Genomic DNA, 25582 nt, shown 5'->3' on the forward strand with positions numbered 1-25582 from the left:
GCAGCAGTGGTCTGGTCAGTGGAAGTCTAGTGGAAGGAGTGACCGCAGACAGGCTTCGAAGGCCTAACATAACAAAATTGGGCTGGCTGTAGGCACTTTAAATTGGTTCCAGGGGTACATGGGCAGCAGTGTATGGTCAGTGGAAGTCTAGTGGAAGGAGTGACGGCAGACAGTCTTCGAAGGCCTAACATAACAAAATTGGGCTGACTGTAGGCACTTTTAAATTGGTTCCAGGGTAACACGGCCAGCAGTGGCCTGGTCAGTGTAGTAGTTGTAGAAAGAAGGGACCGCAGACAGGCTTCGAAGGCCTAACATAACAAAAATGTCAAAACAATGGTATTGTCAGTGCCAGGCATTGAAGGATGTCAGCGGCTAGACTACACATTGGTGAAGCTGTGAGAGATAATTTTGCTAGTGGTAGAGCACTGTTTGAGCTGGGGGGGGGAACTGTCTTGTGGCCGGCGGTACAGGCACAGGGCCCCTCATATTACAACGGTGTGTCTGACGTTGGGTGCGCACCACCACCGCCAGAGACACTTTATTGTACTATGAGGGACCCAGTGGCAGTGCCGTCGACCAAAAGCGGCCACACCCACCTCTTCAGACAAACAGCACTCTCAAGGGTCCAAGCGCAAAGTGGCGATAGCACGGCCCCGTGTGGGGAGTTTGGCCATTTCGTGAGGTGGAAACATGTCGTATGCTGGACAATCAGGTGAAGAAAATTACGAGATTGGAAAAGTCATTCAGAATAGTCCACAGGCAAGACCTTTTCATAGGAAAGCTAGGTGTCAGCCGGGCAGGGTGGGGCAAAAGATTTTGAAATCCAGTTGTGGTTCATTTTAATGAAGGTTAGATCATCTACATTTTGGGTAGCCAGACGAGTCCTTTTTTCTGTTAGTATTGAACCTGCAGCACTGAATACTCTTTCTGATAGGACACTAGCTGCCGGGCAAGCAAGCTCCTGCAATGCATATTCTGCCAATTCTGGCCAGGTGTCTAATTTGGATGCCCAGTAATCAAATGGGAATGACGGTTGAGGGAGAACGTCGATAAGGGATGAAAAATAGTTTGTAACCATACTGGACAAATGTTGTCTCCTGTCACTTTGAATTGATGCTGCAGTACCTGTCCTGTCTGCGGTCATAGAAAAATCACTCCACAACCTGGTCAGAAAACCCCTCTGTCCAACGCCACTTCTGATTTCTGCCCCTCTAACACCTCTGGTCTGCTGGCCCCTGGAGCTCGTGTGAGAACGATCACGGGCGCTGTGTGCAGGGAATGCCAGAAGCAAACGGTCAACAAGAGTTGATTGTTTTGTTGCTAATATTAGTTCCAAGTTCTCATGTGGCATAATATTTTGCAATTTGCCTTTATAGCGAGGATCAAGGAGGCAGGCCAACCAGTAATCGTCATCGTTCATCATTTTTGTAATGCGTGTGTCCCTTTTGAGGATACGCAAGGCATAATCCGCCATGTGGGCCAAAGTTCCCGTTGTCAAATCTGCGGTTGTGCTTGGTTGAGGGGCAGTTGCAGGCAAATCTACGTCACTTGTGTCCCTCAAAAAACCAGAACCCGGCCTTGCCACGCCACCAATTTCCCGTGCCCCCGGGAAAGCTTCCTCATTAAAAATATACTCATCCCCATCATCCTCCTCATCCTCCACCTCCTCTTCGCCCGGTACCTCGTCATGTACACTGCCCTGACCAGACAATCGCTGACTGTCATCAAGGCTTTCCTCTTCCTCTGGTGCAGACGCCTGATCCTTTATGTGCGTCAAACTTTGCATCAGCAGACGCATTAGGGGGATGCTCATGCTTATTATGGCGTTGTCTGCACTAACCAGCCGTGTGCATTCCTCAAAACACTGAAGGACTTGACACATGTCTTGAATCTTCGACCACTGCACACCTGACAACTCCATGTCTGCCATCCTACTGCCTGCCCGTGTATGTGTATCCTCCCACAAAAACATAACAGCCCGCCTCTGTTCGCACAGTCTCTGAAGCATGTGCAGTGTTGAGTTCCACCTTGTTGCAACGTCTATGATTAGGCGATGCTGGGGAAGGTTCAAAGAACGCTGATAGGTCTGCATACGGCTGGAGTGTACAGGCGAACGGCGGATATGTGCGCAAAGTCCACGCACTTTGAGGAGCAGGTCGGATAACCCCGGATAACTTTTCAGGAAGCACTGCACCACCAGGTTTAAGGTGTGAGCCAGGCAAGGAATGTGTTTCAGTTGGGAAAGGGAGATGGCAGCCATGAAATTCCTTCCGTTATCACTCACTACCTTGCCTGCCTCAAGATCTACAGTGCCCAGCCACGACTGCGTTTCTTGCTGCAAGAACTCGGACAGAACTTCCGCGGTGTGTCTATTGTCGCCCAAACACTTCATAGCCAATACAGCCTGCTGACGTATGCCAGTAGCTGCCCCATAATGGGAGACCTGGTGTGCAACAGTGGCAGGTGCGGATGGAGTGTTTGTGCGACTGCGGTCTGTGGACGAGCTCTTGCTTCTGCAGGAGGACGAGGAGGAGGAGGAGGAGGGGGTGCGAACGGCTACAGACAACTGTTTACTAGACCGTGGGCTAGGCAGAACTGTCCCAAACTTGCTGTCCCCTGTGGACCCTGAATCCACCACATTTACCCAGTGTGCCGTGATGGACACGTAACGTCCCTGGCCATGCCTACTGGTCCATGCATCTGTTGTCAGGTGCACCTTTGTGCTCACAGATTGCCTGAGTGCATGGACGATGCGCTCTTTAACATGCTGGTGGAGGGCTGGGATGGCTTTTCTGGAAAAAAAGTGTCGACTGGGTAGCTCGTAGCGTGGTACAGCGTAGTCCATCAGGTCTTTGAAAGCTTCGCTTTCAACTAACCGGTAGGGCATCATCTCTAACGAGATTAGTCTAGCTATGTGGGCGTTCAAACCCTGTGTACGCGGATGCGAGGCTAAGTATTTCCTTTTTCTAACCATAGTCTCATGTAGGGTGAGCTGGACTGGAGAGCTGGAGATCGTGGAACTAGCGGGGGTGCCGGTGGACATGGCAGACTGAGAGACGGTGGGAGATGGTATTGTTGCCGCCGGTGCCCTAGATGCAGTGTTTCCTACTACGAAACTGGTGATTCCCTGACCCTGACTGCTTTGGCCTGGCAAAGATACCTGCACAGATACAGCAGGTGGTGCGCTAAATGGTGGTCCTACACTGCCGGAAGGGATGTTGCGTTGATGACTAGCTTCATTGGCCGAGGGTGCAACAACCTTAAGGGACGTTTGGTAGTTAGTCCAAGCTTTCAAATGCATGGTGGTTAAATGTCTATGCATGCAACTAGTATTGAGACTTTTCAGATTCTGACCTCTGCTTAAGGAAGTAGAACATTTTTGACAGATGACTTTGCGCTGATCAATTGGATGTTGTTTAAAAAAATGCCAGACTGCACTCTTTCTAGCATCGGATACCTTTTCAGGCATTGCAGACTGAGCTTTAACCGGATGGCCACGCTGTCCTCCACCAGGTTTTGGCTTTGCCACGCGTTTTGGGCAAGATACGGGCCCGGCAGATGGAACCTGTGGCGATGTTGATGCCTGCTGCGGCCCCTCCTCCTCCTCTGCTTCAGAACTGCTGCCGCCTGCACCCTGTTCCCCCAATGGCTGCCAATCGGGGTCAAGAACTGGGTCATCTAATAACTCTTCTTGTACCTCCTGCGCAACTTCGTCTGTGTCACCGTGTCGTTCGGTGGTATAGCGTTCGTGATGGGGCAACATAGTCTCATCAGGGTCTGATTCTTGATCAGCACCCTGCGAGGGCAATGTTGTGGTCTGAGTCAAAGGACCAGCATAGTAGTCTGGCTGTGGCTGTGCGTCAGTGCACTCCATGTCAGATTCAATTTGTAATGGGCATGGACTGTTAACTGCTTCACTTTCTAAGCCAGGGACGGTATGTGTAAAGAGCTCCATGGAGTAACCCGTTGTGTCGCCTGCTGCATTCTTCTCTGTTGTTGTTTTTGCTGAAGAGGACAAGGAAGTGACTTGTCCCTGACCGTGAACATCCACTAACGACGCGCTGCTTTTACTTTTACCAGTTTCACGAGATGAGGCAAAAGAGCTAGAGGCTGAGTCAGCAAGATAAGCCAAAACTTGCTCTTGCTGCTCCGGCTTTAAAAGCGGTTTTCCTAATCCCAGAAAAGGGAGCGTTCGAGGCCTTGTGTAGCCGGACGACGAACCTGGCTCCACAGCTCCAGACTTAGGTGCAATATTTTTTCCCCCACGACCACCTGATGCTCCACCACTACCACTACCCTCATTACCAGCTGACAATGAACGCCCCCGGCCACGACCTCTTCCACTAGACTTCCTCATTGTTTTAAAAACGTAACCAAACTAACGTTATTTGTTGCAGTCACACAACTTACACGGTGAGCTATAACTTCTGTATGATTTAGCTACCCCTTTACAGGTTGGTGAGACCACAGCGAAAATCAGGCCCAATGTTACACACTCTTTTTTTGGTGGCTGCAAATTAGAGAGATGCCCCACACGCAGGACTGTCACTGAAGCACAAATGTTAATATTAATGTCACACTATTATTTTTTTTTTATTTTTATTTTTTTCAGGAACACTTTAGAAACCCCCCAAAAAAAAAAAAATAGATTTTTGCAGGGAGAATTTAGAAAACAAATGTAACAAACTATATGCTTTCTATGGGCCACTGAGTGAGAGATGACGCACACAGGAATCAGGAGTGGCACACAAGCCCAGAGGCCAATATTTTTCTACCAATGATTGATGGAGTTATTTTCTCTGGTAGATTTTGGAACCCAAATCAAGGAAAAAAAATGTAGGCTTTCTATGGACCACAATTGGAGAGAGAGAGAGAGAGAGATGGCACACCCAGGAGTCAAGACTGGCACACAAGCAGAAAGGCCAATATTAATCTCCCACTGTTTTTTTTGGTTGTTTTTTTTTTTTTTTTTTTCAGGGAGACTTTAGAAAAAAAAATAATAAAAAAAATATGATTTTATCAGGAAGAATTTAGAAACCAAATAAAATAAAATGATTTTTTCAGGGAGAATTTATAAAACAAATAAAACCAAAAATAGGCGTTCTATGGCCCACTGACTGAGAGATGACGCACCCAGGAGTCAAGACTGGCACACAAGCAGAAAGGCCAATATTAATCTCCCACTGTTTTTTTTGGTTGTTTTTTTTTTTTTTTTTTTCAGGGAGACTTTAGAAAAAAAAATAATAAAAAAAATATGATTTTATCAGGAAGAATTTAGAAACCAAATAAAATAAAATGATTTTTTCAGGGAGAATTTATAAAACAAATAAAACCAAAAATAGGCGTTCTATGGCCCACTGACTGAGAGATGACGCACCCAGGAGTCAAGACTGGCACACAAGCAGAAAGGCCAATATTAATCTCCCACTGTTTTTTTTGGTTGTTTTTTTTTTTTTTTTTTCAGGGAGACTTTAGAAAAAAAAATAATAAAAAAAATATGATTTTATCAGGAAGAATTTAGAAACCAAATAAAATAAAATGATTTTTTCAGGGAGAATTTATAAAACAAATAAAACCAAAAATAGGCGTTCTATGGCCCACTGACTGAGAGATGACGCACCCAGGAGTCAAGACTGGCACACAAGCAGAAAGGCCAATATTAATCTCCCACTGTTTTTTTTGGTTGTTTTTTTTTTTTTTTTTTTCAGGGAGACTTTAGAAAAAAAAATAATAAAAAAAATATGATTTTATCAGGAAGAATTTAGAAACCAAATAAAATAAAATGATTTTTTCAGGGAGAATTTAGAAAACAAATAAAACCAAAAATAGGCGTTCTATGGCCCACTGACTGAGAGATGACGCACCCAGGAGTCAAGACTGGCACACAAGCAGAAAGGCCAATATTAATCTCCCACTGTTTTTTTTGGTTGTTTTTTTTTTTTTTTTTTCAGGGAGACTTTAGAAAAAAAAATAATAAAAAAAATATGATTTTATCAGGAAGAATTTAGAAACCAAATAAAATAAAATGATTTTTTCAGGGAGAATTTATAAAACAAATAAAACCAAAAATAGGCGTTCTATGGCCCACTGACTGAGAGATGACGCACCCAGGAGTCAAGACTGGCACACAAGCAGAAAGGCCAATATTAATCTCCCACTGTTTTTTTTTTTTTTTTCAGGGAGACTTTAGAAAAAAAAATAATAAAAAAAATATGATTTTATCAGGAAGAATTTAGAAACCAAATAAAATAAAATGATTTTTTCAGGGAGAATTTATAAAACAAATAAAACCAAAAATAGGCGTTCTATGGCCCACTGACTGAGAGATGACGCACCCAGGAGTCAAGACTGGCACACAAGCAGAAAGGCCAATATTAATCTCCCACTGTTTTTTTTTTTTTTTTTCAGGGAGACTTTAGAAAAAAAAATAATAAAAAAAATATGATTTTATCAGGAAGAATTTAGAAACCAAATAAAATAAAATAATTTTTTCAGGGAGAATTTAGAAAACAAATAAAACCAAAAATAGGCGTTCTATGGCCCACTGACTGAGAGATGACGCACACAGGAGTCAGGAGTGGCACACAAACCCAGAGGCCAATATTTTTCTACCAATGATTGATGTAGTTATTTTCTCTGGTAGATTTTAGAACCCAAATCAAGGAAAAAAAATATAGGCTTTCTATGGACCACAATTGGAGAGAGAGAGAGAGAGAGAGAGAGAGAGAGAGAGAGAGAGAGAGAGAGATGGCACACCCAGGAGTCAAGACTGGCACACAAGCAGAAAGGCCAATATTAATCTCCCACTGTTTTTTTGGTTGTTTTTTTTTTTTTTTTTTTTCAGGGAGACTTTAGAAATAAAAATAATAAAAAAAATATGATTTTATCAGGAAGAATTTAGAAACCAAATAAAATAAAATGATTTTTTCAGGGAGAATTTAGAAAACAAATAAAACCAAAAATATGCGTTCTATGGCCCACTGACTGAGAGAGAGAGAGAGATGGAACGCTTAGTACTGGCACACAAGCCCAAAGGGCAATATTAATCTCCCTTTTTTTTTCCAGGGAGAATTTCTGAAACCCAAAAAAAAAATAAAATAGGCTTTCTATGGCCCACTATTTGTGAGAGAGATGGGACGCTCAGGACTGGCACAGATGGCACGCTCAGGACTGGCACAGAAGCCCAGAGGCCAATATTAATCTCCCTTTTTTTCTGGGAGAATTTATAAAACCAAAAAAATATTTAAATAGGCTTTCTATGGCCCACTATTTGTGAGAGAGATGGCACGCTCAGGACTGGCACAGATGGCACGCTCACAACTGGCACAGAAGCCCAGAGGCCAATATTAATCTCCCTTTTTTTCTGGGAGAATTTATAAAACCAAAAAAATATTTAAATAGGCTTTCTATGGCCCACTATTTGTGAGAGAGATGGCACGCTCAGGACTGGCACAGATGGCACGCTCACAACTGGCACACAAGCCCAGAGGCCAATATTAATCTCCCTTTTTTCAGGGAAAATTTATAAAACCAAAAAAAAAATTAAATAGGCTTTCTATGGCCCACTATTTGTGAGAGAGATGGCACGCTCAGGACTGGCACAGATGGCACGCTCACAACTGGCACACAAGCCCAGAGGCCAATATTAATCTCCCTTTTTTCAGGGAAAATTTATAAAACCAAAAAAAAAATTAAATAGGCTTTCTATGGCCCACTATTTGTGAGAGAGATGGGACGCTCAGGACTGGCACAGATGGCACGCTCAGGACTGGCACAGAAGCCCAGAGGCCAATATTAATCTCCCTTTTTTTCAGGGAGAATTTATAAAACCCAAAAAAAAATAAAATAGGCTTTCTATGGCCCACTATTTGTGAGAGAGATGGCACACTCAGGACTGGCACACAAGCCCAAAGGCCAATATTAATCTCCCACTGTATTTTTATCAGGGAGAATTTATACACCCCACAAAAAAAAATACAGAAAAATGAAAAGGCTTTCTATGGCCCACTATGTGAGAGAGATGGCACACACAGGGATGGCACTCTAGCAGAAATGCCAAATTGCCAATCTTAATCTCCCACCAAAAAAAAAAAAAAAAAAAAAACAGGGAATGTCCTACAATTACTATCTCCCTGCCTGCAGTAATCTCAGCCAGGTATGGCAGGCAGCTACTATCTCCCTGCCTGCAGTAATCTCAGCCAGGTATGGCAGGCAGCAATAAGGAGTGGACTGATGCACAAATGAAATAAAAAGTGTGGACAAACAAAAAAGATAGCTGTGCAGAAAGGAAGGAACAAGAGGATTTGTGCTTTGAAAAAAGCAGTTGGTTTGCACAGCGGCGTACACACAGCAATGCAGCTATCAGGGAGCCTTCTAGGGCAGCCCAATGAGCTACAGCGCTGAGGGGAAAAAAAAAAAAAAAAAAAATTCCACTGTCCCTGCACACCGAGGGTGGTGTTGGACAGTGCAAATCGCTGCAGCACAAGCGGTTTTGTGGTTAATGGACCCTGCCTAACGCTATCCCTGCTTCTGACAAAGCGGCAGCAACCTCTCCCTAAGCTCAGATCAGCAGCAGTAAGATGGCGGTCGGCGGGAACGCCTCTTTATAGCCCCTGTGACGTCGCAGACAGCAAGCCAATCACTGCAATGCCCTTCTCTAAGATGGTGGGGACCAGGACCTATGTCATCACGCTGCCCACACTCTGCGTTTACCTTCATTGGCTGAGAAATGGCGCTTTTCGCGTCATTGAAACGCGACTTTGGCGCGAAAGTCGCGTACCGCATGGCCGACCCCGCACAGGGGTCGGATCGGGTTTCATGAAACCCCGACTTAGCCAAAAGTCGGCGACTTTTGAAAATGTTCGACCCGTTTCGCTCAACCCTACTCACAACAATAGTATCAACATTAACCAATATACTGCAAGTCTAGCTTTCATACCTGTACATTGCTGATCTTGGGAAGGTGGACATTTGTTGGATCTGTTCCATGAGCAGAATCATCAGTGTCTATGAGATTCTCTGTGGGGACGTTCTGCACTGGTTTCAGATAAGCGATTTCATTCTGCTTGGAGTCCAGAGTCACACACACATCATAGGAGAATGGGAAAGGTAAACTGGTATCACTGATCTCAGAAGGACATCCCAGGGTGAACTGAGGATACACGTTTCTATTGAAAGCATCAAAGGATGTTGGACTGTGAGTTTTTCGGCATTTAGCGATGACTGTGATTAACACTATGACAATGAATAACAGAGAGATCAGACCTATAGCTATTACAAGGTAGAATGTGGTATTGGAGACAGTTGCTGAGTTATTGGGTTGACGTCTTATTTCTGGCACAACTTGCTGAAAATTTTCTGCTACAACCAAGTTCAAAGTTGCTGTAGATGACAGAGATGGTACGCCATTATCTTTGACCAGAACTACAATTTTTTGTCTTAATGTTTCTATATCTGGAAGATCTCTTCCAATTCTGATTTCACCAGTATATTGCCCAATGGATAAAATAGAAGGATCGGGAACTTGTAGTAAGTGATAGGAGAGCCAGGCGTTGTGTCCAGAGTCAGCGTCCACTGCAATCACTTTGGTGACTAGATAACCTTTCTCAGCAGAGTGAGGAATATACTCAAATAATGCTGATCCCTCAGTGTCTGGTGATGGGTAGAGGATCTTCGGAGCATTATCATTCTTATCAATGACACATATCCTCACTGTGACATTACTGCTTAGAGGAGGAGATCCACTGTCTTTAGCCATCACCTGGAACTGAAATTCCCGCAACTGTTCATAGTCAAATGATCTCTGGGCGAAGAGAACTCCAGACATTGAGTTTATGGAGACATAAGATGTCACTGGGATGTCATCAATATTTTGGCTAATGATGGTATAAGTGACTCTAGCGTTCTCATTTTCATCCAGGTCAGACGCATGAATATTCTGTATTGATGCTCCTGCTGGAATGTGCTCTAGAATATGAGAAATATAAAAAGGTTTTCCAAAAACTGGTTCATTATCATTCACATCTGAGACAGTAATGTGAACTGTTTTCTTAGTGACCATTGGAGGAGAGCCTTCATCTTCTGCTATAAGTGTGATGTTGTATGCTGACGTCGTCTCTCTGTCAAGTTCTCCTGCAGTTACAAGCTTGTAATAATTATTAGATGATGGAACTAGTTTAAATGCCTTTATTTCTGTTATTTGACAGTTCACTTCTCCATATTTCCCAGAATCCAAATCCTTTACATTAATCAATGCTACGAGCGTCCCAGGTGAAGAATCCTCTGGAATTGGAGTAGACAGTGACGTAATCGTTATCTCAGGAGCATTGTCGTTAAGATCCAAAATTTGTATAGAGACAGTACATTTGGAAACTAGACCTCCACCATCAGTAGCTTTCACCATCATCTCATAGGTCTGTGCTGTTTCATAGTCTAGTTTTCCTATAATTTTTATGATCCCACTCTGAGAATCAATAGTAAATACTTGTTTTGCACTTTCAGGAATGTGACTAAATGAATATGAGATTTCTGCATTGGATCCTTCATCCTTATCGCTGGCGTTCAATTGTAAAGCCACATATCCAATTGGAAAATCTTCATTTAAACTAACTTTATAATTTTTTTGACTAAATACTGGATAATTGTCATTTATATCCTGAACTTCAATCTTTATCATGGCAGTTCCAGTTTTAATTCTTTTTCCTCCATCAGAAGCAGTTAAAATAAATTCAAATTTTTGCTGCTTTTCACGATCCAAAGAATGCACTAAGGTAAGTTCTGGATTTTCCATGTCTGATTTTTCCACCAGTGAGAAGTATGAATTGGGACTTAGACTATAGCTTTGTAAAGAATTGGTGCCTAAATCTGGATCTCGCGCATGTTCTAAAACAAATCTTGCTCCAGGCAATGAAGATTCACTTATTCTTAGATTAAATATTTCATTTGGAAAACTTGGTGGGTTATCATTTATATCTTGGATTTCAATTTTTGCAGAAAAAACATTTACTGGATTTTCGGCTAAAATCTCAAGATCCAGAAAGCAGCTCAGCTCTGCCCCACAGATCTCCTCCCTGTCTATCCTGTCACTCACATATAAATTACCATTTTCTGCGCTGATATTGAAACAATTTCTGCTGTGATGAGAAACAATCCTTAACTTTCTCATTTTAAGGTTGCTGCTGTCCAATCCTAAATCTTCTGCAACGTTCCCAATGATAGAATTTAGCTTCAGCTCCTCTAGAATTGAGTAGTAGAACTGATTAGGAGCAGCCATAGAAAAGAAACCAAAGTAGAAAAATAGTACTTGCCAAGCCATGTCCTGGGTATAGTAAAATCCTGAATTCTTGCAGTTGTTTTCTTAGAATTCAAATAAAGATAAAAAAATGAAGGGTAATACGATCAGAGACACAGCCTTGCTTCCTTTTCCGATATGCAATGTCTGGATATTATAGAAAAATCACTAGCTCCACACACTGTTCAGATAGATTTTGAAATTGTTAGACAACAGCACCACCATGAGGAAAAAGAAAAATGCTACAAATAAGAATTGCACACTAAAAAAAATTATCATTAGAAAAATGTTTTTACTTTATTATTTACCTTTTCATTTTGCAGAATAGGCAACTTTTCCTTACTAAGATACGACGAAATTGTTAAATCTTTTATGTTAAGTTTGCTATCATTATTATTAAAATCTATTTAGTTAGTAAATTACACTACGGAAATAAAACAATTTTTCTATATCTATTTTGTAACTATATTTATGTGCCATATATACCATGTTTCATATAATCTGACCCTTTAATCTGTTTTTTTTCTATGAGTTTCCTCAACTTTTATATGTTTGTTTTATATCATTTTTGTGGAAAGCTATGTTTATTAAAATTGCTATTTTATTATGATGAAGTGTACAACATCTGCTTTCCATGTAGAATTGGGCACTGTATCATTTACTATGATTGGCACATATTTCCTTTTTATTTTTTTTGCATTTTTTTTATAACCCAATGTGTAACCAGACCAGAATAATCTGTTGCTTAACTGCAGTCTCAGCTGTTCTTTATATTTTACCATTACACTCATATGGCTTAACTTACTTATTTTATGTTCCTGAATGAGACTAACATTTTAACCCCTTTGAGATGGAGCCTGTTTTCACCTTCATGCCCAAGCCAATTTTTACAATTCTGACCACTGTCACTTTATGATATAATAAACCTGGAATGCTTCAACGGAACCTGGTGATTCTGAGTTTTCTCGTGACATATTGCATTTTATGATACTGGTAAAATTTCTTTAATATGATTTGCGTTTATGTGTGAAAAAAATGGAAATTTGGCAAAACATTTTGTAAATTTTGCAATTTTCAAACTTTTAATTTTTCTGCCCTTAAATCAGAGTCATACCGCACAAAATAGTTAAGAAATAACACTTCCATATGTCTACTTTACATCAGCACAATTTTGTAAACATAATTTTTGTTAGGAAGTTATAAGGGTTAAAAGTTGACCAGCAATTTTTAATTTTTACAACAAAATTTGCAAAATCCTTTTTTTTAGGGACCACATCACACTTAAAGTGACTTTGAGGGGCCTATATGACAGACAATGCCCCAAAATGACACCATTTTAAAAACTGCACTCCTCAAGGTACTCAAAAGCACATTCAAGAAGTTTAATAACCCTTCAGATGCTTCACAGGAACTTTTGGAATGTGGTAGGAAAAAATAAACATTTATTTTTCATTCACAAAAATTTTCTTTAGACCTAATTTTTTTTTACTTTTGCAAAGGTAACAGGAGAAAATGGACCATACGTTTTGTTGTGACATTTCTCCTGAGCATGCCGATACTTCATATGTGGGGGAAAACTACTGTTTTGGCGCACGGCAGGGTTCAGACGGAAGTAGCACCATTTGACTTTTAGAATGCAAAATTTGCTGAAATCATTTGCAAACACCATGCCGTGTTTGGAGAGTCCCCGATGTGCCTAAAAAGTGGAAGCCCAAACAAGTGACCCCAATTTGGAAACTAGACCCTTTAGGGATCTTATCTAGATGTGTGGTAAGCACCTTGAACACCCAATACTTCAAAAACGTTTATAACGTAGAGCCATGGAAATAAAAAAAAATCACATTTTTCCCAAATAAATCTTTTAAGCTCCAAATTTTGCATTTACATAAAGGTAACATGAGAAATTGCACAATACAATTTTTTGTGCAATTTCTCCTCAGTACGCCGCTACCCAATATGTGAAGGGAAACAACTGTTTGGGCGCACGGCAGGACTTGAAAGGGAAACAGCGCCATTTGACTTTTGAAATGCAAAATTTGATGGAACAATTAGCGGACACCATGTTGTATTTGAAGAGCCCCTGATGTGCCTAAACAGTGGAAACTGCCCACAATTGACACCACTTTGGAAACTAGACCCCTTCTAGAACTTATCTAGAAGTGTATTGACCACCTTGAACCCACTGGTGCTTCACAGAAGTTTATAGCATAGAGCCGTGGAAATAAAATAAATCACATTTTTTCCCAAATAAATGTATTTTAGCTCCATATTTTGCATTTTCATAAGAGTAACAAGAGAAATTGCTTCATACAATTTGTTATGCAATTTCTCCTGAGTACGCCAATACCACATATGTGGGGGAATACTACTGTTTGGGTGCACAGCAGGGCTTGGAAGGGAAGGAGCGCCATTTGACTTTTTGAATGCAAAATTTGATGGAATAATTAGTGGATGCCATATCGCGTTTGAAAAGCACCTGATGCACCTAAACAGTAGAAACCCCCACAAGTGACACCATTTTGAAAAATATACCCCTTTGGGACCTTATCTAGATGTTTATTGAGCACCTTGAATCCTCAGGTGCTTCACATATATTTGTAACGTTAAGCTGTGAAAATAAAAAAAATCACATTTTCCTGCAAAAAACAAACTATTTTACCTACAAATTTTGTATTTTCCTAAGGGCAAAAGTAGAAAATGGACCCCAAAGTTTGTTGTGCAATTTCTTCTGAATTCACTGATACCCCATATGTGGTCGAAAACTACTTTTGAGGCACAGTGCAAAGCTCAGAAGGGAAGTAGCATCATATTACAGTGCAGATTTTGCTGCACTGATTTGAGGGTGCCATGTGACATTGGCAGAGCCCCTGCGGTGCCAGAACAGCAGAACCCCACATAATTGACCCCATTTTACCAATTAAACCGCTCAATAAATTCATCTAGGGGTGTAGTGATTATATTGACACCACAGGTGTGTCACAAACTTTTATACCAATGGGTAGTGAAGAAAAAATAATTTACATTTTTATGAACAAGATTGTGTGTTAGCCCCACACTGGGAAATGGGTAAAAATGGCATCAAAATTTGTCCTACAATTTCTGCTGAATGTAGAAATCCCTCATATGTGGCTGTACAGTACTACTTTGCCATACGGAGTGAATTAAGAGGGACAAAGCGCCATTTGTCTCCGGTAGCGCAGATTTTCCTAGACTAGTTTGTGGATTCCATATAAAGAGCCCCTAAGTGCTAGAAAAGCAGAATTCCCCCTCAAGTGACCACATTTTGGAAATTATAACCCTTTGGAATTTATCTACAGATGTAGTGACGTTTTTGACTCCATTGGTGTTTTCCAGAAACAGGCAGCAGTGGATGTTGCTGAGTAAAAATTGCAAACTGCTGTTGCAGCGCCCCAGGGTCCTGGTCATTGCAGTAATATCATTCTCCTCTAGGGGGAGTGATGTTACGTCTGAAGGCAATAAAGGAGATCATTTTACCAGGTATCACAAACCACACAACACACTTCACACTCCAGTCCACCAGGGGGAGCCATGCTCCTATTTATTAGGGCACTTCTCACAATTAGGTAAAACTGGTGGTCTGGATAGGAAGTTAGGCAGAAGCTGTCTGGGCTTCACCCAGTGAGCTGCTATCTGAGCTCTGCTCAGGTAGTTGGTCCCTGACAGGGGTGGGACTGTCAGAGGCCTAAACAGAAGGTCACGGAGCTGCATTTTAAAGGCTTTTCCCAAGTTATCTATCAGCAGTGCACCGCCCGGTTTCTTGTTTGTGGTGGGTGGAGTGATCTTCATTGACAGCTGGAATTATGGTGCCGCTAGCCCAAACTGTAAACTCTCTGAGGCTGCAAGCAGAGGCAGCTTAGCTTTTGTAACATAAGAGAAGTGCAGGGGCACTAAAGCTGGCACATCCAGCAATCCAGACAACTTCAAAGCAGCACTTGCAAACTCTTTTAAAATCAAAGTATTTGGAATCTAACAAGTAAAATGTGTTAAATCCAAGTGGATCTGATAGCGCCTATAGTACTTTGATTTAACAACAATTTACTCATTAGTTGCCAAATACTTTGTTTGCTAATATTTCTGCAACAGGAGGCAAATTATACAAAAAGTGTTTTGTTCTACTCTGCAGCCACTATTACATTGTGTATCCAGTTCAGCATAAAAATTGATGAAATGTACTCTTTAAGGAGAACTGTGTTGGACAGCAAACAGTACCATCTGATACTCATGGTCTCCACTGTTAATAACTGTTTTGACTACCATATGTCTAGTAGACCCCTATGATTAGATATAGTAGGCATAGAACGGCTATAGAAGGTGGATGCTCCTTGGCAGATTTATAGATATAAGAAGATAAAACTAGGCACTTTCTAGTAGGGTTGAGCGACCTTTACTTTCATAGGATTGGGTCGGGTTTCACGAAAAAAAAGTCGGGGTCGGGGTCGGCCGAAACCTGAAACCCAATGCAGTGCATTGGGTTTCCATGGTTCACAGGGTCTGAAGGAGCGGAAACTCTCCTTCAGGCCCTGTGATCCATATTTTAGTGTAAAATAAAGAATTAAAATAAAAAATATCACAATACTTACCCTCTGACGCGCCCTGGTACTAACCGGGAACCTTCCTTCCTTAGAATCAGCCTTCCAGGACCTTGCGGTGATGTCGCGGTGACGTCGCGGCTTGTGATTGGCTGGGCGGCCGCCCATGTGACCGCTCGCGCGACCAATCACAAGCCGCGACGTCACCGCGAAGTCACCGAAGGTCCTGGAAGGGCTGATTCTTAGGAAGGAAGGCTGCCGGAAAGAAGCAGGGTGCGTCCGAGGGTGAGTATATACCTAATAGGAATATACTCACCCTCGGACGCGCCCTGCTTCTTTCCGGCAGCCTTCCTTCCTAAGAATCAGCCCTTCCAGGACCTTCGGTGACGTCGCGGCTTGTGATTGGTCGCGTGAGCGGTCACATGGGCGGCCGCGCGGCCAATCACAAGCCGCGACGTCACCGCGACGTCACCGCAAGGTCCTGGAAGGCTGATTCTAAGGAAGGAAGGTTCCCGGTTAGTACCAGGGCGCGTCAGAGGGTAAGTATTGCGATATTTTTTATTTTAATTCTTTATTTTACACTTAAATCTGAATTCCAATACCAATTCCCGATATAAACATATCGGGAATCGGTATCGGAATTCCGATTCTAGATTCAAAAGATCGCCGACTTCATGGCCGACCCCACACAGGGGTCGGGTCGGGTTTCATGAAATCCGACCTTGCCAAAAGTCGGCGACTTTTGAATATTTTCGACCCGTTTTGCTCAACCCTACTTTCTAGTTGACCCCTGGACATATTAGAATTCAGGTTGTATCTTCTAAACAAATAAAAAAAGATGTGAATGGACCCCAAGATATAGATATCCAACATTGCTTACTAGAGCTACAATATTGCTTTCTGTCACATTACAATTTCATGATATTATTATGAATGTACAGCATCAAAACAAATTGAACTGTAACTTAGATTTTTCTTAAAAGAGATTTCTGACAAGCAAATCACAAAGTTGCCAGGTTTGGTGAAATTCAAAAAATTTGACACAATTTCAATTTGCATCAAAGTGATTTCATCATCTCTGTTAGCGAGGAAAGTGATTTGACCACAGACAATATCTTAAAATAAATGCTTCCACATGCAGAAATTAAAAGCTAGTATGGTTTACAGTATATTGTTACTTTAAGGAAATGTGTGGTTCAACCTTTAATACTATAATTACAAGACCATGGAAGTAAAACAGTAAAAATATATTTAATATTATAAATGTAAATTCTTATTACAGCTCATTTTCATATGCCTAGTCTACTTTAAATGTCCTATGCAACTTACAAGAAAGTAGCTTGATATAATACCTATTTCAGAAGTTTGAAGAACATAGATAAAAACTCTACCTTACCTGTGTAGTTTGTTCAGAAGGCCCACTATTATTAACAACCGTAGAATCACCAGTTTCTATGAGATTCTCTGTGGGGACGTTCTGCACTGGTTTCAGATAAGCGATTTCATTCTGCTTGGAGTCCAGAGTCACACACACATCATATGAGAATGGGAAAGGTAAACTGGTATCACTGATCTCAGAAGGACATCCCAGGGTGAACTGAGGATACACGTTTCTATTGAAAGCATCAAAGGATGTTGGACTGTGAGTTTTTCTGCATTTAGCGATGACTGTGATTAACACTGTGACAATGAATAACAGAGAGATCAGACCTATAGCTACTACAAGGTAGAATGTGGTATTGGAGGCAGTTGCTGAGTTATTGGGTTGACGTCTTATTTCTGGCACAACTTGCTGAAAATTTTCTGCCACAACCAAGTTCAAAGTGACTGTAGATGACAGAGATGGTACGCCATTATCTTTTACTAGGACTACAATCTTTTGCCTTAAAGTTTCTATATCTGGAAGATCTCTTCCGATTCTGATTTCCCCAGTATATTGACCAATGGTTAAAATGGAAGGATCGGGAACTTGTAGTAAGTGATAGGAGAGCCAGGCGTTGTGTCCAGAGTCAGCGTCCACTGCAATCACTTTGGTGACTAGATAACCTTTCTCAGCAGAGTGAGGAATAAACTCAAATAATGCTGATCCCTCAGTGTCTGGTGATGGGTAGAGGATCTTCGGAGCATTATCATTCTTATCAATGATACATATCCTCACTGTGACATTACTGCTTAGAGGAGGAGATCCACTGTCTTTAGCCATCACCTGGAACTGAAATTCCCGCAACTGTTCATAGTCAAATGATCTCTGGGCGTAGAGAACTCCTGTCATTGAGTTTATGGAGACATAAGATGTTACTGGAATGTCATCAATATTTTGGCTAATGATGGTATAAGTGACCCTAGCATTCTCATTTTCATCCAGGTCAGATGCATGAATATTCTGTATTGATGCTCCTGCTGGAATGTGCTCTAGAATATGAGAAATATAAAAAGGTTTTCCAAAAACTGGTTCATTATCATTCACATCTGAGACAGTAATGTGAACTGTTTTCTTAGTGACCATTGGAGGAGAGCCTTCATCTTCTGCTATGATTGTGATGTTGTATGCTGACGTCGTCTCTCTGTCAAGTTCTCCTGCAGTTACAAGCTTGTAATAATTATTGGACGATGGAGCTAACTTAAGTGCCTTCATTTCTGTTATTTGACAGTTCACGTCTCCATTTTTACCAGAATCCAAATCCTTTACATTAATCAATGCTACGAGCGTCCCAGGTGCAGAATCCTCTGGAATTGGAGTAGACAGTGACGTAATCGTTATCTCAGGAGCATTGTCGTTAAGATCCAAAATTTGTATTGGAACAGAACATTTTGCAACTAGACCTCCACCATCAGTAGCTTCCACCGTCAATTCATAGGTCTGTGCTGTTTCATAGTCTAGTTTTCCTATTGTCTTAATGACTCCAGTTTGAGAATCAATAGTAAATACTTGTTTTGCACTTTCAGGAATGTGACTAAATGAATATGAAATTTCTGCATTGGATCCTTCATCTTTATCACTGGCGTTCAATTGTAAAGCTACATATCCAATTGGTAAGTTTTCATCTAAACTAATTTTATAATGTTTTAGACTAAATACTGGATAATTGTCATTTATGTCTTGAACATCAATCTTGATAATTGCAATTCCAGTTTTGATAGGTTTTCCTCCATCGGAAGCAGCTAAAATAAATTCATATCGTTGCTGCTTTTCACGATCCAAAGATTGCACTAAGGTAAGTTCAAGATATTCTATTCCAATCTCATGTTTTTCCACCAATGAAAAGTATAAATTGGGACTTAGACTATAACTTTGTAAAGAATTGGTGCCTAAATCTGGATCTCGCGCATGTTCTAAAACAAATCTTGCTCCAGGCAATGAAGATTCACTTATTCTTAGATTAAATATTTCATTTGGGAAGATTGGCGGATTATCATTTATATCTTGGATTTCAACTTGAACAGAATAAACATTTACTGGATTTTCTGCCAAAATTTCAAGATCTAGAAAGCAGCTCTGCTCTGCCCCACAGATCTCCTCCCTGTCTATCCTGTCACTGACATATAAATTACCATTTTCTGCGCTGATATTGAAATAATTTCTGCTGTGATGAGAAACAATCCTTAACTTTCTCATTTTAAGGTTGCTGCTGTCCAATCCCAAATCTTCTGCAACGTTCCCAATGATAGAATTTAGCTTCAGCTCCTCTAGAATTGAGTAGTAGAACTGATTAGGAGCAGCCATAGAAAAGAAACCAAAGTAGAAGAATAGTACTTGCCAAGCCATGTCCTGGGTATAGTAAAAAGCCGAATTCTTGCAGCTGGACTCCAAATAGCTTCCAAATAAAGCTAAAAACTGGAGGTTATTATCCAAAACACAATACAAGAGAGACAAACAGAAATCCAGCCTTGCTCCTTGTCCTGATCTGCAATGTCTGTGCTTTTAAAGAATTACAAGCGCCACACACTATTCGAATGACTTATGCGTATTGTTAGGTAATACCACCATCATGAGGAAAAATGTAGGTTCTACCAGCAAACGTTCCTCAAGAAATATTATAACGGTAAATAGTACAACCAGAATGTAGACAGAATCTAGACAATATATAAAGTAGAACGATCAAACAGGGGGCACAACATATATGTAGATCTCTTTGTCATTGGGATTCTACATAATACTTTGTTGTGCCACCTGTTTGATTGTTCTACTTTATATATTGTCTAGATTCTGTCTACATTCTGGTTGTACTAATTACCATTTGTACTGCCTCATCTATTTATTATTTGTTATTTTTTTAATATTAAATCTAATTGTGAATTTTTGTTTTACTATTTGTATCCCAGTCCCAAGAAGGTCTGAGTCAAGACCGAAACGTAACATAACCATTGGGATTGTTATACTTCAAATAAATGTAACTTGATGCTGATTTTTGAGCGTCAGAATTTTCTTAAAAGTATTTGCTAGGATTGGTATCCTTTCTCTGTGCACCATATTGTGGTCTACGGAGTGAGGTGTATCATAATAGATCGCTATCTTGTTATAGCCTTCTCCTGCTTTATAGGCCTCTACCACTTTCATGCTTGCTTAGAAGAACCCATGGCTGCTGTTTTTTGGCACAAGATTGCAGGAGGTTTTATAAAGCTTGGAAATCTGCATCACTGGGCCTTTCCTTATGATCATAGTGAACAAGCCATAACCCTAACAGGCTAATTAGGGACTGAAACCTTGGTCAAAGTTGTTTAAGCACACAAATTTCCAAGGGTGCCCAAACGTTTGCATCGGCCCATTTTCCTTTTTGACATTTTTTAAATGTAAGTAATTGCAATATGTTTTTCTATTTTTTCCTAAAATACAAATAAAATTTGTCATCTTTAACTTTTGCCCTTTTAGAGATCATTTCATCTTCAACTTTTTTAACTGTTTAAAATAACAGTAGTTTTGAATTAAACTTTTACATGCCACTTTAGATAGTTTTATTCACATAATTCATAAAGCAATTGATATAGCCCTAGAAAACAGTTCAACAGCAATTAGTTCCTCTCCTAAGTCCGCCATACTCTCTTTAAACAGCAGATACATAATCATCTACAGGACACTACAGGATCAGAAATATTTAATAAACCAGTCACTCTTAGTAGTAAAATTACTGAACTTTATCTCCATATATTTTCATTCCATATCCAATGTACACAGAACTTCAGCATCACTGTTGTACTGCTGCCTGATTCAATGAAGCCCTCTGTTATGCAAAGTTTTGGCTGATCAAAGCTTCTTGCTCTTACACATAAGCCACATATACATTAAAACAAATGCTTACACATTTTCATTTCATCTCTAAGTAGAACCTGAGTTGTGAAATTAATGTATCGTATGTGATTGGGTTTTGCATCATCTTGGTGTAGTTTTACTGTTTTAATAGTTCATATAACATTTTATAAACTCTTTGCCTATGAACATTAAATAAAATAGACTAAAACCAGTTCTACGGTTTTTCAAACTAAGTGAAAAATATATCTTACCTGTGTAACTTGTTCAGTAGACACATTGCCACCGACAATGACAGAGTCACCAGTATCTATGAGATTCTCTGTGGGGACGTTCTGCACTGGTTTCAGATAAGCGATTTCATTCTGCTTGGAGTCCAGAGTCACACACACATCATATGAGAATGGGAAAGGTAAACTGGTATCACTGATCTCAGAAGGACATCCCAGGGTGAACTGAGGATACACGTTTCTACTGTAAGGCCCAAATGATGGTGGCATACTTGACTTCCGACACTTAATAATAACTGCAATCAATACTGTTATAATGAACAATAAGGAAATCAGAGATATGGCGATTACAAGGTAGAAGGTAGCATTAGAAGGAATACTTGATGTACTTGGATGACGCTTTATCTCTGGTAAAACTTGCTGAAAGGTTTCTGCCATGACTAAAGTTATAGAGACTGTAGATGACAGAGATGGAACACCATTATCTTTAACCAGAACCACAACTTTTTGCCTCAAAGACTCTATATCTGGAAGATCTTGTCCAATCCTGATTTCCCCAGTATATTGACCAATGGTGAATAATGAAGGATCGGGAACTTGTAGTAAGTGATAGGAGAGCCAGGCATTGTGTCCAGAGTCAGCGTCCACTGCAATCACTTTGGTGACTAGATAACCTTTCTCAGCAGAGTGAGGAATAAACTCAAATAATGCTGATCCCTCAGTGTCTGGTGATGGGTAGAGGATCTTCGGAGCATTATCATTCTTATCAATGATGCATATCCTCACCGTGACATTACTGCTTAGAGCAGGAGATCCACTGTCTTTAGCCATCACCTGGAACTGAAATTCCCGCAACTGTTCATAGTCAAATAATCTCTGGGCGTAGAGAACTCCAGTCATTGAGTTTATGGAAACATAAGAAGATACCGGAATATTATCTATATCTATATTTAATATGGAATATATTATCCGAGCATTTTCACTGTCATCTGGGTCTGATGCATGGACACGAAGCACTGAAGCTCCCGCTGTGGTTTGCTCCAAAATGTAAGCAGTATAAACAGATTTTTCAAAATTTGGTGAATTGTCATTGGTATCTGAAACAATTATATGTACTGTTTTCTTTGTGAGCATTGGAGGAGATCCTTCATCCTCAGCAATGATTGTGATGTTATAGGTAGATATTTTCTCTCTATCAAAGTACGCTGCTGTCACAAGTTTGTAGTAATTATTAGATGATGGAATCAATGTAAATGTAATAGTTTCTGATATTTGACACGTAACATCACCATTTTTCCCAGAATCTAAATCCTTAACATGAATTAATGCCACAAGTGTCCCGGGTACCGAATCCTCTGGAATAGGTGTTGATAGTGAAGCGAGCATTACTTCTGGGGCATTATCATTGACATCGTCAATCTGTATTATTAGAGTACATTTGGCAAGAAGTCCTCCACCATCTGTAGCTTTGACAGTCATCTGGTAAGTTTTCGTTATTTCATAATCCAGTTCTCCTTTTGTGTTAATGGCTCCAGATTGAGAATCCAAAATAAAAACATCAAGTGCTTTTTCAGGAATATGATTAAATGAATATGTAACTTCCCCATTGGATCCTTCATCTTTGTCTGTGGCATTGAGTTGAAGGACAAGAGAACCAAGTGGAGAATTTTCACTTAAATGGATTCTATAAGTATCTTGACTAAAAACAGGATAATTGTCATTTGCGTCTTGTACAACAATTGTAATGCATGCAGTTCCAGTTTTCAGAGGTTTTCCACCATCAGATGCCGTTAGAATTAATGTATATTGTTTTTGCTTTTCACGATCCAGACTTTGTTCCAAGATCAGCTCAGGATGTTTTGTTCCTTCGCTGTCAGTTTTTTCCAATAAGGAGAAATATGAATTTGAGCTCAAAGTATAGCTCTGTAAGGAATTAGTGCCAATATCTGGATCAAGCGCATTTCCCAAAATAAAACTTGAACCGGGAGAAGCGGACTCGCTTATTCTCAGCTCCAACACATCGTGAGAAAATGTTGGTGAATTATCATTAATATCTTGGATTTCAATCTTGACCGGATAAACATTCACAGGATTTTCAGCCAGAATCTCAAGGTCCATGATGCAGATCTGCTCGGACCCGCACAGCTCTTCTCTATCTATCCGGTCACTTACATATAAGTTTCCATTTTCTAAACTCACGTTGAAATAATTCCTGTTATTATGAGAAACAATTCTTAACTTTCTGATTTCTAATTCATTGGTAGTTAATCCCAAATCTTTCACTAAATTCCCAACTGCAGCATTTATCTTCATCTCTTCTGGAATCGAATAGTGGAGTGGATTAGAAGCAGCCACAGAAAATAAAGTAAAGCAGAGAAATAATACTTGCCAAGCCATGCTGTCTATAGAAGAGGAGTCTTCACTTTCCATAAGAATCCAAGGAAAACTGTAATGTTTAATCCTGAATTATAGGAAGAAAAGTGTCCACATACAAAGAGCAGGAGTGGGAATGCCACTATCCTTGTCTAGGGTCTGCTGTGTATGAATATAGTAAGTATCCGCAGCTCCACACAGAATATTCCGCTTCTCTGCCATCTTATCCAACACTGACATCATGAGGCGAAATGTAAGAATTACAAATCCATTTTTATAAAACTAAGAATATTCTTATATTAGATTACTCTTTTAACTTGTTAGTTTATAAATTGAAAAAAACGTAGCAAATAACAAAATTATATGTTTTAACTATTTTTGAATAGACAGTTCCAATGATTCTGTGATTCTTAAGTTGTATCTATGCAAAAAACAAATAATTGTATATATTAAAAAAAATGTATCAATTTATGTATTACACCCTGACATAGAGTAAGAACTGGCACATCCATAGAAGTCACCAGAATAACACAATGCTCAAAAGTGTTAAAGTGCCGTATTGGATAAAAAGGCTTGAAAGAATACTTACCAAGTAATGAACAATTTTCAGGAGAAAGACAACAATATTACCTCTGTAACAAAATCTACCTAAAGTGCACAGATAATAGTGCAATGTAATGGCCTGAAAAAAAATCCATTTCATTATTTACATTATTTGAAGCTTTAATATCCATAAAAGATAAATAAAATGGACATTTAATAGTGAAAGAAGTGTTAGAAGGTCCTATACATCTTTGCAAAAAAAAGGTCTAATATCAAAAAGTAATATTGCACTAGGACTTGATTTAAAAACTGATTTTTTTAATACGGCATCTGTGTAGACAAACAACAAACCTCATTCAACCTCACTTTGCAGTCTTGGGTTGGTTTTTATGACCATGTATATTTCTATTTAGTAGCCTACACAATGTGTGTTAGTATAAAGTTGGGGACAGATGGGAGAATGCACGACTTTCTCAATATTCAGGGTTTGGAAGACCTTATTGCTACCAATTCATCAATCTGCCCTTTAATTTCCAAGTAAAGCTTATATCACCAGCTTACATATTGTTTTCAGAATGTATATACATTTTTTAACTATAAAACAAAACATTGTACATACCAAGTGTATTTTGTTTAGTATGATGCAGGGAATGTAACAGCCATTTTGTGGTGAATCAGGATAGTGAGAGAACATCCTAGCTTACAGCTAAGCCATAGAAAGAGGGAGAGAAAGCTACAAAATACTGACTAAACATTACAGATAGTGTCTGGCAGCCAAGCAGTGAAGAACAGTAACAATCGGTTTACCCATAGGTCACTTTGATATTATTTTGGTTGTGTTTGTATTAAAGAACTTAAAGGGAATCTGATAGTGGTAAAAATCCTTTTTTGAAGATGTCCACCACATTAGCTTTGCACCAGTCACTGGGTACAGTACCAGCAATAACTGAAATCTTGGATGCAGCACATCCGGGCCCAAGTCCTTGTTCATGTGGTTAGCACTGCAGCCTTGCAGCGCTGGAGTCCTGGGTTCAAACCCCCCGAGGACAACATCTGCAAGGAGTGTGTATGTTGTCCCCGTGTTTGCGTGGGTTTCCTCTATGTTCTTTGGTTTCCTCCCACATTGAAAAGACATACTGATAGGGAATTTAGATTGTGAGCCCCATCGGGGACAGCGATGATTATATGTGTAAACTGTAAAGTGCTGCAGAATATGTTAGCGCTATATAAAAATAAAGATTATTATTATTCTTATTGTTCTTATTTAGCTCCACTAAGGTTCCTGTAAACCACTGTAAAACATGGACACCGTGATGGCACAGGAGTTGTATTTTACAACCTCTATCATACA

General features: G+C 40.0%; 4 protein-coding genes across 4 annotated transcripts in view; all 4 read right to left on the reverse strand.

Annotated features, from left to right (window-relative positions):
• Positions 1-25582, reverse strand: part of LOC138675454 (protocadherin gamma-A4-like) — a 732953-nt gene that overhangs the window by 702871 nt on the left and 4500 nt on the right. The window lies entirely within an intron of this gene.
• LOC138673791 (protocadherin gamma-B2-like) lies at positions 8933-11314 on the reverse strand. Its single transcript, XM_069761836.1, has one exon. It carries the CDS (start codon positions 11312-11314, stop codon positions 8933-8935), a length of 2382 nt encoding a protein of 793 aa, XP_069617937.1.
• Positions 17228-19606, reverse strand: LOC138673792 (protocadherin gamma-B2-like). Its single transcript, XM_069761837.1, has one exon. The coding sequence runs from the start codon at positions 19604-19606 to the stop codon at positions 17228-17230; it is 2379 nt and encodes a 792-aa protein (XP_069617938.1).
• LOC138673793 (protocadherin gamma-B2-like) lies at positions 21253-23733 on the reverse strand. Its single transcript, XM_069761838.1, has 2 exons — positions 21340-23733; positions 21253-21267 (listed from the first exon to the last, which is right to left on the reverse strand). The coding sequence occupies exons 1-2, from the start codon at positions 23710-23712 to the stop codon at positions 21253-21255; spliced, it is 2388 nt and encodes a 795-aa protein (XP_069617939.1). The 5' UTR covers positions 23713-23733.

This window comes from Ranitomeya imitator, chromosome 4 (assembly GCF_032444005.1).
Source record: "Ranitomeya imitator isolate aRanImi1 chromosome 4, aRanImi1.pri, whole genome shotgun sequence".
Taxonomy (NCBI): Eukaryota; Metazoa; Chordata; class Amphibia; order Anura; family Dendrobatidae; genus Ranitomeya; species Ranitomeya imitator.